The 13791-nt window shown below is 34.7% G+C and overlaps 1 protein-coding gene and 1 pseudogene across 1 annotated transcript; both read left to right on the forward strand.

Annotated features, from left to right (window-relative positions):
- Nucleotides 1-3386: 3386 nt before the first annotated feature.
- Nucleotides 3387-4875, forward strand: LOC111998786 (protein AE7-like 1). Its single transcript, XM_065780584.1, has 3 exons — nt 3387-3607; nt 3825-3930; nt 4142-4875. Exons 1-3 carry the CDS (start codon nt 3496-3498, stop codon nt 4251-4253), a joined length of 330 nt encoding a protein of 109 aa, XP_065636656.1. The 5' UTR covers nt 3387-3495; the 3' UTR covers nt 4254-4875.
- A 1051-nt stretch (nt 4876-5926) lies between these two features.
- On the forward strand, nt 5927-12119 carry LOC111982991 (extra-large guanine nucleotide-binding protein 1-like; annotated as a pseudogene).
- Nucleotides 12120-13791: the final 1672 nt, after the last annotated feature.

Here is a 13791-nt window from a genome sequence, read left to right on the forward strand (position 1 = left end):
CAGATATTCCTTCCCCCCCCCCCCCCCCCTCTACACAATTACAGCTTATAAATGTCTTCCAATTAGTCACAAACAACCCACCACTCACTAAAGTCTTAACTTTAGTATTAATCCTATCCCACTCACTCATAATAGCCCACATTACTCCATTCATGCCTTATGCACACATACTCACAAAAATCTTAGTTTAATACTTGCTGCACTGAGCTGGGATCTCTCTCTCCTTTCATATCATGCCAAATAACTCATTTTTCATCACTATGCAACCACTAATATTTACTTATTGTTTTACTATGAGATGCTATAATGTGTTTGAGACTTTTTTGGAATTTTTTCTTCATATTAATGTAATGATGGCTGCGAGTACTGTGGACCCGATTGAACAAATACACAAGAATCTCCTCAAGTTAATGTTTTATTAAATTTATTTAATAATTGAATATAGTTTACCCTATTGCAATTACTCTACTATTGGAGGACTGATTTGAACTATGATGCTGTAAGAAGACTAATAATATAACAAACTAACAACAGTAACATGTTTATTGGGCTTTATTGTTGTCTTCTTGTCAAGATGCAGCCTTTATCTCTTGTTTGGGCAGGCTTACACGACACTGAAAGCCTTTGGGCTTTATTTCAAGAGCCCATTATCGAGTTTCTGCTTGGCTACCTCATATTCTATTTGAAAACATCAAAATTTTACCCTCAACAACATACAATCTTATTGGTTGAAGGCAGCAAAGACAACATAATAGATAGGTGGAGGAAGTGAGGAACTGCATTTCAATTTAAGAATAGAAGTGGTGTAATATTTTAGCTAGCAAGTGATGCCTAAAAGCACTACATATGTATTGCCATCCATGAAGTTCTCTTTTCGCTTAAATCATTTAGGTTAATTGTTGTGATCACTATCACTAGTAGTGAGGAGGTTGCCAATTGCTAAGAAGTGAAAAATGGGTTAAAGCATGGCAATTGGGGCATGGAACTTGTGCTAGACTATTATAACTAAACTAAGGGTTTGTTTGAGAACAATTTATTTAACTTCAGCAGTAGTGCCTAGCCGTAGAAATATCTCTACATTTTCTGGTGGCCTTGCTAGTTTTATTATTTTCTACTTTTTGAATAATTTACAACCTCCTTTTTTCCCTTTTGCTTTTGTATCTGTATTTGTCTATAGAATAAAAAAGAATATGCTTTATTTTACCCAGCAACACCAAATAGTCAGCCTCTGTCAGCATCTTAATCCAAATTGTGGACTTAAGTAGCATAAGTTGAAAAATTAGCTTTTAATAATCAAATTGAAGAATAAGAGTGTCCAGAATGACTAAAATCAAACTTGGGTTAAAATTTGGTAAGAAAAAAACGAAAGGCTGAAACTTGATATAGCAATCATTCAATATTTTGTTTGGATTTACCATCAGACAATTTTCAAGCTTACAAACTGGCATGTTGCATGGCTGAGTGGCAAAATTAATCACCCTTACAAAAAATTCACTCTACACTACAAACAGTTGTAGTATGCATAGTGATAAAATCATTAGATAAATCATACTATTAAGTTACAGATAATACAAAAAACATAATGAAACGTCGTTTTGCAAATTTTTTCATGGGTGCATCAGTTTAACCGATCAGTTAAACTGATGCACCCATGAAAAATTTGCAAAACGATGTTGGGGAATTAAAAAAAAAAAATTAGATAAAATTCGAATCTAGTAGAAAATTAGAAATTGATCGAGCTCTATCTGGGTGGTACTTTTTGTTTTCAAAGAGAGAGAAATTGAGTGGTAAGTTTCCCTTGCCCGCACCATTTGTAAACTATGAATGAGAATATTTGAAGGACCTATCAAATGATGACTTCTCTCTCTCACTCTCTTTGTGAAGGGAATTTTAGATGCAAACTGTGAAGAACGCACAATTTTATGTGCAATTTTGATCCGGTGAACTCAAGCATTTTTTATTCTAAAAATTTTCGTGCTTGTTAGCTCAAACTTAAAAAGGAGTTAAGGCTTACCACAAATTTCACATAAGTGATTTAATTTGATTATTCAATAAATGATTACAATTTAAAATTTGGTATGGTATTCCAATTTCATCAAAATTAACTTTCAAAAACCAAAAAATTAAACTAACTAATTCAAATTAAATCTCAAAATCTAAAATAAAGCATTCAATTAATATAAAATACAAAAAATTTAAATTATTAATAATACTATAAGTTAGTATTTTTCTTTGTAATTCAATCATTATTGGATATTTGAGACCATATTGTTTTTTTTTTTTTTTTTTTTTTTATAGATTTGATAAAATTTTAATCTATAGCACCCATTCTATGATGATTGCTTTTATCATTAAACTAAAAACACTCATCAATTTTTTGTGAAAATGGAATTCAAACACCAAATGTACCAAATCTCTTATTTTACAAAGAATTCCACAATGATTGTTTTTATTATCATGCTAAAACACTCATAAATTTTGTGTGTACGAAATTCCAACTCCAAGCGTGCCAAATATCTTATTTTTACAAAGAAGATGAGGTAATGCTAGTAAACTTCAACCGTGTTCACTGTGCGATAGTTCTAAATTCTAAGGATATGTTTGGATTAGAAAGAATGAGAGGGAAGAAGGGAAAAGAAGCAAAATTGGAGTGAAAACATTTTCGTGGGGCCTAGTTGTTTGCTATTAGACAAAATTAGGCGGAAAGTGAGAGAGATATCATAGGACTTTTGACATTTATATCATCAAAATTACTAATATGCCCCCCTCATATTTTTCTCATTTTCTTCTTTCCTTTTTATATTCAAACACACCAAAGAGAAATATTTTCTTCTCTCTCTCTCTCTTTTTTTTTTTTTTTTTTTTTTTTTTTTGTGTGTGTTCCATCAAACATGTGCAAGTGTTTAGGAAAAAACAAAATGCAAATGTGCAGCCCATAGAAACAGTTTTTGGTAATCACGGGAAAATGGCCTGCACCGCACTGGTATACAAGCGACGCATGGAGTGTTTTCTGTGGCAATCTCGAAAAAGATATATATATATACGTGGCATGCTGATGCTGATCAGGAATTATTATTATTATTATTTTTATACAAGATAAAAATTTCACCCTACCTTAATTTAATTTAAATGTATATAATTGAACTTAAATTCTAGACTTTATGTTCACACCTCACAAAAATATTATATTTATATTATTTTTTTATCTACTGGTAACAATTAATAACAATTTATCAACTATAAATTATTATTAACTCCAAATTTTGTTTACAATTTCAAGTTTTCAACAGTATTTTCAAGTCATTTTCGGTATTTAATCAAATTTTTATTCATTTTTACTAACTGGCCCACAATAACTCGCTTTCTTGCAATGCTTGTTGACATTCCCATAGATAATTACCATTTGCGAACTCGCCTATTCAGTAGCTGCTCCGTGAACTAATCAGTGTTTGGGCAAAATCATTTGACAGACAGTGAGAGAAAGAGAGAGAAAAGATGACGCTGGGTCTGATCAATGCGAACCCCGTGGTTCACGCTAAGAAAGAAAGAGTCGCTCGCACCGAAGATCCTCACGGCGACGACGCCGTTGATCCACTAGAAATCTATGATATCCTTCTTCTTCTTCTTTTTTTATTTTTTCTTGTTTTCAATAATACCATACTATATAGTCTTCTATCTAGGTTCCTTTCTTTCTATACCTCAGCTAAGCTAAAGCTATTTACACTTCGTATTTTGAGATCAGTTTAGTATCTTGGTGCTGATTATTATTTATATATATATTATATTTAATAAAAGAAATTGGTATCTTTGACTCGTATTGGTAAATTTCGTGAGGGATATAAGAGATCCGGAGCATCCGTACTCTTTGGAACAGCTCAGTGTTCTTTCCGAGGAATCAATCACCGTTGATGAAAAGCTCGGTCGTATTCTGTGAGTAGTTCTAATCCATCACCTCCGATTTCATTTCTTTAGCTTCTTCATCAGTTTCAGTACAATTGAAATTAACTAACTTGTCGTTTAGTATTCAGATGCATGAATCATGATCCAGTATTCAATTTTTATTATTATTATTTTTACTGTTTATTAGGAATATTATATTTTTCATTTTGCAGTACTAAAATTTCATATATTTTCTTAATAGGATAACTTTCACGCCAACCATCCAGCACTGCAGTATGGCAACGGTAATTGGTCTGTGCCTGAGAGTGAAATTAAAACATTGTTTTCCTCCTCATTATAAGGTCAGTTTCTGAATTAAATTCTTCATTCAAACTCAAAATTTTTCTGTTGCTTTTGTTGGGTACTGTTTTACCAATGTTATATTTTAAAGTTTTAAACACCGACTAACAAACTCGTTGGTAAACCCATTTTCACATGGAAAAAGTTTGGCTCCAAATGGGCTCGAACCTAGTTATGCTGCAATTAAAGAGACCATTCATTAGTCAAATGACTCTTTTGATGAGTGATTGATTGTTCCAACGAGTTATGTGACTTGTTTAAATAATACACATAGATAGTCTAGCTCCAAAAAATGTTTGGAGCCAAACTTTGTCCTTTTCACATTATACCCAAAAGCTAATATTTTAGTGGATTAACTTATCAAAAAAATAAAAAAAATAGTGGATTGATTCATGGTGCTAGAATATACATGATCAAAATTGAGTCGTCTACTTCAAAGTTCTTAGAGAAGTACTTCTTTACGAAATGATAGTGTGAGGGAAAGTAATTAAAGGCGCTTTTTGAAATATATATCCTCATTAGCATGAGCAAATTGATTGCAACTCTAAAGTGGAAACTCTCTCATACCTGTCCTTAAGTTTCAAAAGAAGTAGGTGGTTTCCTAGTATTTGTTTAAAAAATAAAATAAAAAAGAAATAGGATAGCTAATAGTATCATAAACGTGTAGCCATTGGAATATTATTCAATACTCGAAGGGTACAATGACATGGTAGTGTGAGACTCCCTCCTACATAATAGTGTGTCCTACTAATTAAATTTATGGTAGGATTTACCATTCATATGGGAGGATGGAGTATCATGTTCGTGTTCCCGAATTATCTAATAATTTTTGAAGTGATTGAATATATAAGGATATTGCCATAAATGTGTAGACTATGCTTTTGTAGAATACCATGGGTTACTGTGGTTTGAAGGTTATCATACAAAGCCTAATGTATTCCTACATTGACCAGAAGACTGAGACTGTGCAGAGACAGGAGCCATGGGTTGGACACTCTCAATGTTAGCAACTGTAGCAGCAGAAGTAGAAACAGCTGATTTGTTGCGCTGATAGCAAGTCTCAATATTATGGCCAAAACGTTTGCAAAATTTGCAAAAACGTTTGATGGAATGGCAGCGACGATTGTTGCAATAAGAAGAAGACCTGTCCTTATTCTTCATTTAGAAGCAAAATATGCAAAAATGGACTGCAAAAATGAAATCTACGCGAAAAACTGGGTAAGGAGCACCTGAATTGCAAAAGTCAACTCTGGCAAAAAGTCAACGGTCAACTCGGGTCAAAGTCAACGGTCAACGGTGGCTAAGTCAACAGATGACGTCAGCAGGCTGACTGTGAGATGACGTCAGCTGATGACAAGGCGCAGACGTCAGCTAGGGCTGACGTGGAGAGCAGTAACGCGCATGAGGCGCGTGGCGCGCGTGAGTGAGCAGACACGGCGCGTGAGAGCGCGTGAGGACGCGTGGCACTGTAGGGTCGGCGCGTGGGGGCGCGTGAGGAGGAACCCAGCTATGCAGTGGCGCGTGGGAGGCGCGTGGAGTGCGTGCGTAGCGACGCAGAACCTTTGAGTGGCGCGTGGGGGCGCGTGCCGTCTCCGATGGCTTCGAGGCTTCCACGAGTGTGTAGATCGGTGCAAGAGGATCTCTGTGGTGCCTTCACAAACTTTATCGGAGCAATATTGCGGCGGTGATGCAACAGGCAGTGGTCTTTGTAGCGCAAGACTCCTCAACAACGGCGGCTGCAGGTCCGGAATCCAAAGATGACGGCTGGAAGACGTCGGAGATTCAACGGCGAAAGGCTGCGGCGGCTGCTATGATGGCGGAAGCGATGCTAAGAATGGAGTCACCAATAAAGACAAGACTGCTAAGAAAATGTCAGAGCAGTGGCTCTGATACCATGATAGAAATACTGAATAATTGTATTGTATTTCTTGATAAAAGAATGTACATAGGTGCCTTTATATAGGAGGCATATGTGTGCAGTACAAGTAAATATGTGTGCTATACAAGTAACCTAACTGGGCCTAAAGCCCACAACACTATATACATTAACAAACAGGAACGACAAAAGCCTTCCCAGATTATTACCTGCCACCTGGATGTTGGGGGCCACATCAAGAGAAATGCTAGCAACGGAAACACAAATGTATTGATAAATAACAAGGAGATAACAAAAGAAGAGCTTTGGATGCTAAAGGTTGGTGTGCTCAATTCAGTCGGGTTGTTTTGGATTGTAATGCGCTTTTTAAACATGTAAGATCGATGCTGTTCTTATAAATGTTTACAGTCGGCTGGGGTGCCGTGTGAAGGAAAGCCTCACTTTTCGGTGAGAGAAGACGGGACATGCCAGGAAGAGGGGCTGATTGAAAAGGGTAAAATATGGGACATGGTAAATTTGCATACTGATGCACATTCACATGCTTGTTTTACCCAGTTCATCTTATTACACTTAAATAATTGTGCAAATACTCTCTTTACAGACTAGAACAAAGCTATTTTGTGCAGTCTTGTCTCTGCCAGTTCCTCCTCGTTCTGAGAATCCTTCTCGGAAAGAAGTGAATGGAGAAATCCGCGACAACCTTGCACAGAAATCTATTCATAAATTTCTTTTAGTTGGTTATGACAAATCTGGCACAAGTACGATATATAAACAGGTAAAATATTCATATACGGTAAATTAAACTTTAGTGAACATCTCGTAGCTTAGTTCTTTATCCTCAATACAATAATACTCAACCAATTTTATAATTATGTTGAAATCCTTGTGAAATGTGATGGCAAAGGTTAGATTAGCGTATTGTGGCAGTAATTTATTTCTCCCTATTTGAGGATTATATGTTACCATAAACTAGATTAAAACTTATTATGTTTTATTCATATTCTTTTTGTGTATACTATTCCATCAAAGTCAATTAACTAATGCAGGGAAACATTGATGATAACCAACAATTTCTCTAGTGGTGTTAAAAACACCAATACTGAAAATGTGGTTTTGATACAGTTAAACCTTTACATTCATTTGTATTGTTAAATGGTGTTTTAATTTTTGGTGACAATGGAAACACTGTTTTTGCTTATATTAGGCCAAGATTATGCATGGTATTCCTTTCTCCGAAGATGAGCGCCAAACTATCAAGTTTTCGATCCAAAGAAAGTTATTTGGATATCTCGCTATACTTCTTGAGGGACGAGAACAATTTGAAGAAGAAAGTTTGCTTGAGAAAAGGAAAAGTTGTGTTATTGATAGGTCTGGACCTTCAGGTATGATAAGAGTTGATTCTACTTAATTTTCTTTTTTATAGAGCTTAAATGCTAATACATGGGAGTTTTTAATTCCCCCCTAAGCAGGGTCCAATACATGGGAGTTTTTAATTTTTGAATGGGAGAAAGAGTGGAGACAAGATTCAAACTCATGATCACCTACTATGATACAATGATAAACTAACTCTTGTCCAAAAGCTTAAGTTGTTTGGAAATTATAAATTTGGGCACATAACTATCATTCTAGCAGTTACCATAAAAGCATTTAAGTCCTTCCACCTGTTCTTCTAGAGTTCTGTCTCACAGAGCTTTTCCAGGAATAAAGAGGAAACAACTTGTTTATTATTAATTATTATTTTTATTTGGGATATTTATTTTCCCCTACTGTTTCTGTTACAATTTCTCCATTTAACAACATGACTAGTGGGAAATATTTGCATAGCTACATGAATTGGATTCTTTGAATCCCCAATTTAACAGAACCACATCTTGACCATCCTGTACACTATAGAAGCCGAGTGGTTGATCACTGGACTTTTTCAATTATTCCAAAAAAAAATCTTATTCTTTGTTTTCTCATTCTTCCAACTTGAGAAAGTACATAGAGTACATGTCAAGGATGGACTCAAGAATATCTTGAGATAGCTATCTATTTGAATTTCTCTGTGATCCTTAATTACTTGGCAATCGGGGAGTAGTTGAACACTTTGGTGATAGTCTAGGATCCAGCAACAGGGAGGTTTGTATCTTAGTAGCATGTGTACTTTCCCTCTAGTAAATAACCAGAGGGAAATTGGGTACGTCTTGAACAATTTAAGGGAAATAAAGGTCAAATGCAAAATTTGTGTTTAGATTACCTTTTACCGCATGTAGCTGACAAATTTCTAATGCCTTTGTTGTGATTTTTATGCGTATAATACTGATCACTAGAGGTTTCCAAAATAATCTGTCCAAATGGCTAATTATTTAAACAGCTCAAAACCAGTTCTATTGTGGTGGATTAGCGCCATGCTCTTTACAAATACTTTTGATGTTCCTATTGGTTCGAAATCCTTTCCTTTCCTGTCATGTGAAGTTATGGTGTACCTTTTGTTGATCAAATTACATTATTATATTACTGTTAAGATTTTCCTTCAGGAGTTTATTGTAAAAAACTGAGGGAAATCTAAATAGAATTGAGAGGATTTCATTGATTGAGAGAGAATTACAAGAAATGGAATGAATGAATCAATACATACTATGCTCTGTTTTATATACACAGAAAAATATAACTAACTCCCTAAAGGCGCAAAAAGCAGTTATTTGAAACTTCTAGAAACTGTACATGTGTCAATCTTTGAGCAACCACCTCCTAGATTCACGGAACTAACTTCTTCAATGATCTTGGATGAAGAATTCATGATGTGGCATTGCCTCAATTAGTTCCAGGACTTCTATGCTATTCAAGGCCTTTGATGCAAGCCTCATGGTCTGAGCAATGCACTCCTCATCTGCAAATGCTGCTCTGAGTGCTACCCTTGTGGCTTGACCAGTTCTTCTATCATCAGCAACTGCTGCACTGCCTGCTACCCTTGTGGCGTGGCTAGTGCATCCCTCATCAGCAGCTGCTGCACCACCTGCTACCTCTGTGGCTTGGGTTATGCAACTCTGCTGTGGGATGTTGCTTGCACTTTTAACACTTATCTAGAGTATAGTCTAAATTATTCTATTCTCAACAGGTGACACAATTCAGATTGATGATACAACAATCTATTCCATCAGGGCAAGAGTGAGAGCTTTCTCAGATTGGCTCCTCCAAGTTTTGCAGTCAAATAATTCGGAAGCCATATTCCAGCTGCTGCTTGTGAATATGCACCTTTTATTGAGGAGATGTGGAAGGATGCAGCCATTCAAGCCACATACAACCGGAGGACTGAATTACAGATGCTACCTAGAGTAGCTACTTATTTCCTAGATCGGGTGAGATTATTCTCTGTGCCCTCTCTCTCTCTCTTTCTTTCATTTCTAAGACAAAACCTCCAATAAGTGTTTTTTTTTTTTTTTTTTTCCTTCTTTTTTAATTATTTAAATCCCCTATGATGAGTTATTGATGATTTCTGGTTGAATTTACCAATCTTCACAATTATAGCTTGTTTCACAGTGATAAGTAGAATAACAGTATAAATTCTCTTGTATCAGTTTAAATTATTTTGTTACTTTAAAGTGCATCATCCTTCAGCTTTTAGATGTAGCTGCTGCATTAGTAATCTTGGGGTGTGCTAATTCTTGCCAGCCATTCTTGATTGTTTCAAGGGTCATTAATGTTTTCTTGTATCCCTTGTTCCTAATATTGGGTATGAATCATGTGTTTGGAATAAGGATTTTATTGTACATCATAAGTTCTGCAGTTGTAGCAGAATTTTTTGGGAAAGGGAGAGGATGCTGTGTGGGGTTTGGGTTTTCTTGTTGGTTTGAAATGAAAATTAGAGGGGATATAGAGATGAACTTGAAAGCATTAGTTCTGCTTTTTTGTTAAAAATTTGAAAGCATTGATTGTACTTCTCTTTTAGTACACCAGCGGTGTACTAGGTATTTTTTATTTCTAATGAAAATATTTCTTTACTTATTACAAAAAATAAAACTTGAACAAGGCACCCAGTTTGACTGAATTGATCCAGTCATGTTTAGAATTAGATATCGAGGTTATGTGAATCCAATTAATGCAAGAAATTCTTGTTTATTTCTGAAGCTTAGATTTATACAATTAACAGTGTTCTAGTGGTCATTTTAATATTGACTATGACATTCAGATTGTGCATTTTGATGGGAATATGGCAAGTGTATCAACTATGATTACTAAGAAAAAATTTTGTAATTATTCTTTTTCTAAATAAGTCTTCCAAATGCAGGCTGTTGAGATTTCTAGGACAGATTACGAACCCTCTGACATGGACATCTTGTATGCTGATGGGATTACCTCATCCAATAGCCCTACTTGCATGAAATTTTCATTTCCCAAGTCAACACAAGATGATTCACTGGATCCTGCTTATCGGCATGATAGTTCACTGAGGTCGGTTCTCCCATTTTTTTCATTGATTATTTTATGTATGAACAAAAACGCCTTGATCCTTATCAAGATTGATTGACTATGGTAAAAATCTCCTCATGACTGTTTTTAACCATATTTCTGTTAAAAATGTTTTGGGCAATGCAGTTTTAGTCAGCTTCAACCAAGAACTAGTCATCAACCATAGAATCGAAGACATGGTCAAGATTGAAACTTCTTAAATATTGGAAGATATATATTTTTTTGTGCCCATTTGGTGCAGTTTAATTTTCAGCCTTTTAAAAATGGGGTTATTTGAAAAAGCTGTACCTAACAGGCACAAGTCTTTATGATCTGTTCTGCCATTACAGAGGAAACTATAAGAATGAAAATTCTGTTCTTACTTGTATTGATGCTACTTGATTCATAAAACGTTAAACACAAGGAACTGCAACTTCAGCCTTCCATATCATGATCTTCATTTCAGTTTATCCTTGCCCTTGCATTCTCATAGTTCTTGAAAATAAAAGGCTCTAGTTTTGATGTCAAATACTTAAACTTCGTGAGTGGTCGAATGTTGAAACACAAAAAAACCTGGTTCAATTTTAGTTTCGTTTGTCTTAGTTCATTTTTATTTTTTCTTAAACAGAAACTTAGAGGATATTCCTGGAAACAAAATATCAATTAATTATCCCACTAAACTATGTATGTTTTAGTTGCATTGAGAATGGAATACACAGTGCTTTATTTACTTACAAAGTGCTATGTTATCCCTTTTTTTATAGGTGATGAATATTGTTTGTCATTTATTTTCTTGAGCTTTTTTCATGATTTATCTTACCATAGTTTTTCTAAGAATTTTCAGGTACCAACTAATTAGAGTGCATCCCAGAAGCCTCGGAGAACACTACAAGTGGTTGGACATGTTTGATGACACTTATATTGTCCTGTTTTGTGTTGCCTTGACTGACTATGACGAATATTCTGTTGACCGTAATGGAGTTTTAACCAACAAGATGTTGGCAAGCAAAGAGCTCTTCGAAAGCATAGTCACTCATCCAACATTTGAGAACAAGAACTTCCTTTTGATTCTCAACGAGTTTGACCTGCTTGTGGAAAAGATCGAACAGGTCCCTCTCACACATTGTGAATGGTTTCATGACTTCAAGCCTTTTGTCGGCCAGAATAGTCCCAACAGCACTAATCCCTCGTTAGCTCAACGGGCCTTCCACTACATAGGAATGAAGTTCAAGACACTTTTCCGTTCTCTTACAATGAAAAAGTTGTTTGTTTCACTAGTGATCGGGTTGGAAAATCACACAGTAGATGAAGCTCTTAGATATGCAAGGGAGAATATCATGTGGGATGAATAAGAGGAACCCTACTTAAATAACGAGTTGTTTTCTACTCAGTGAGGCAAGCTCATGTTTTTTGCTCGAAAATGACTTGGTAGTCTAGTAACATTTTTTCGCACAATTTTGTACGTACTCACACAAAACATGTATAGGAGAATAAAATAAAATCTGTTTAGATATTTTTGACATGTATGAAAGTTAGATTTTTTTTTTTTTTTTTTTTTTTTTTCAGAAAGTTAGAATTGAACTATATTTTTGACATGTATGAAAGTTAGATTTTTTTTTTTTTTTTTTTTTTTTTTCAGAAAGTTAGAATTGAACTCTTGTAGGACCTTGCAGATTTAACAACTAAAAGAATCTGTTCTTATATGTCCTTAATGCTGACCCTTTGATATTTTAGAATGGTCACAAATATCTATAGGAATCTTCAATATTGTACGCATACGTCTTGCTTGTGATGATTTCGCATTATGGAGGCAACGTTTGTCCTTATGTATGCTTTCACAATCTTCCAATCTACGCACACAAAACACTAGTAGAAGAAAAAGGAGGAAAAGCTAATGAACAAAATTGAAGAAGAATTTGTCCCGTTACTTATTCACTCATCTGGATGATTTTATAGAGGATCCATAGATGAATTGCCAAGCACATTAGGGTGGGCATAAAAGTTACAAGGGTGAAAGAAAGAAGAAAATCCAATAAGAACTAGTGCCGTAAGCATTTCCAATATCATGGAATCTTCATTCTGCCTAAGCAAATTCTTTTCCACCGGCTGTTTAGAAAGCATGGGTATTTCAAATTAGTGACCATATATTTATAAAATACTTCAAACTAACATTTCATATGTTTAATGATTTTTATTTAGAGATTAATTAGTTGAATAATCTTTCAAGAATTGATATATCACTGACCTATCAACCAAAAAAAAAAAAAAAATTTGACATATCACTCTGACCTTGTCATGTAGTATCATTTATCCTGTATCCATATTGGCACTTCCATATACTAGGAGGTCTATTAGTATTAACACCAAGCTCAAAGGTAAAAAATTATCCTACATTAATACAATCTAAACAATTTTATAATAAAAAAATAATTTCAGAAAATCACTTTTGATCACACAAATAGACCAATTTAACTATCAACTTAGCAGTTTCCTATTTAATAATACAACAACAACATTCTATTGAATAATACTACAACAACGGCCACTACTACTTAAGCCTTAATCCTCATATTTTGAAATTGATAATGAACCTTCATCAAACTAATCGTGCATGACTGGTCATATGTATTCTTTTACTATCATTTTATTCTATTCTAAGTTATATACACGGTAATTTCCTTAATTGAAATTTCATCTTTTGTTACTTCTACAATTCTACTATTGCTAATTTAAAGTCTTTCTTTAACATTTTTTTATTCTATCAACTTGAATTAATTCACTCTTCCTCACTGATGAACTAATTGTTCTCCTTTGTACACTTGCACCCATTTTAACCGACTCTCTTTTTCTCATCTTTTCCTTCGCAATAATGATAAAATGGTTTGAACACATCTTTAAAATTGAAAAAGAAGTCACGGGTACCAGAAAATCAATGATTTCATCAAAAGTAATCCATTCTACATGGCCCAAGAAGAAACTTATGAACAAAATCTAAACTATTAGTACATACAAGCCAAAACAAGATCATTCAAAATCCATGAAACAAAAAAGCATATGGATTAAAAATATATAATTCCGATCTTGGTTCTTCTCATCCTTTGCTAGCAACCTCTCCTTGGTATACCTCACTTTCATGATCAGCCTCACCAAGGAGTAAACCTGTCCATAAGCAAACAAACTGTGGTTTCTGACAACATGTTTTCTCTTTGAACCATTCTTGCTTCCTTGGTAGCACCTTCCTTTTC

Source organism: Quercus suber, unplaced genomic scaffold (assembly GCF_002906115.3).
Source record: "Quercus suber isolate HL8 unplaced genomic scaffold, Cork oak 2.0 scaffold_240, whole genome shotgun sequence".
Classification (NCBI taxonomy): domain Eukaryota; kingdom Viridiplantae; phylum Streptophyta; class Magnoliopsida; order Fagales; family Fagaceae; genus Quercus; species Quercus suber.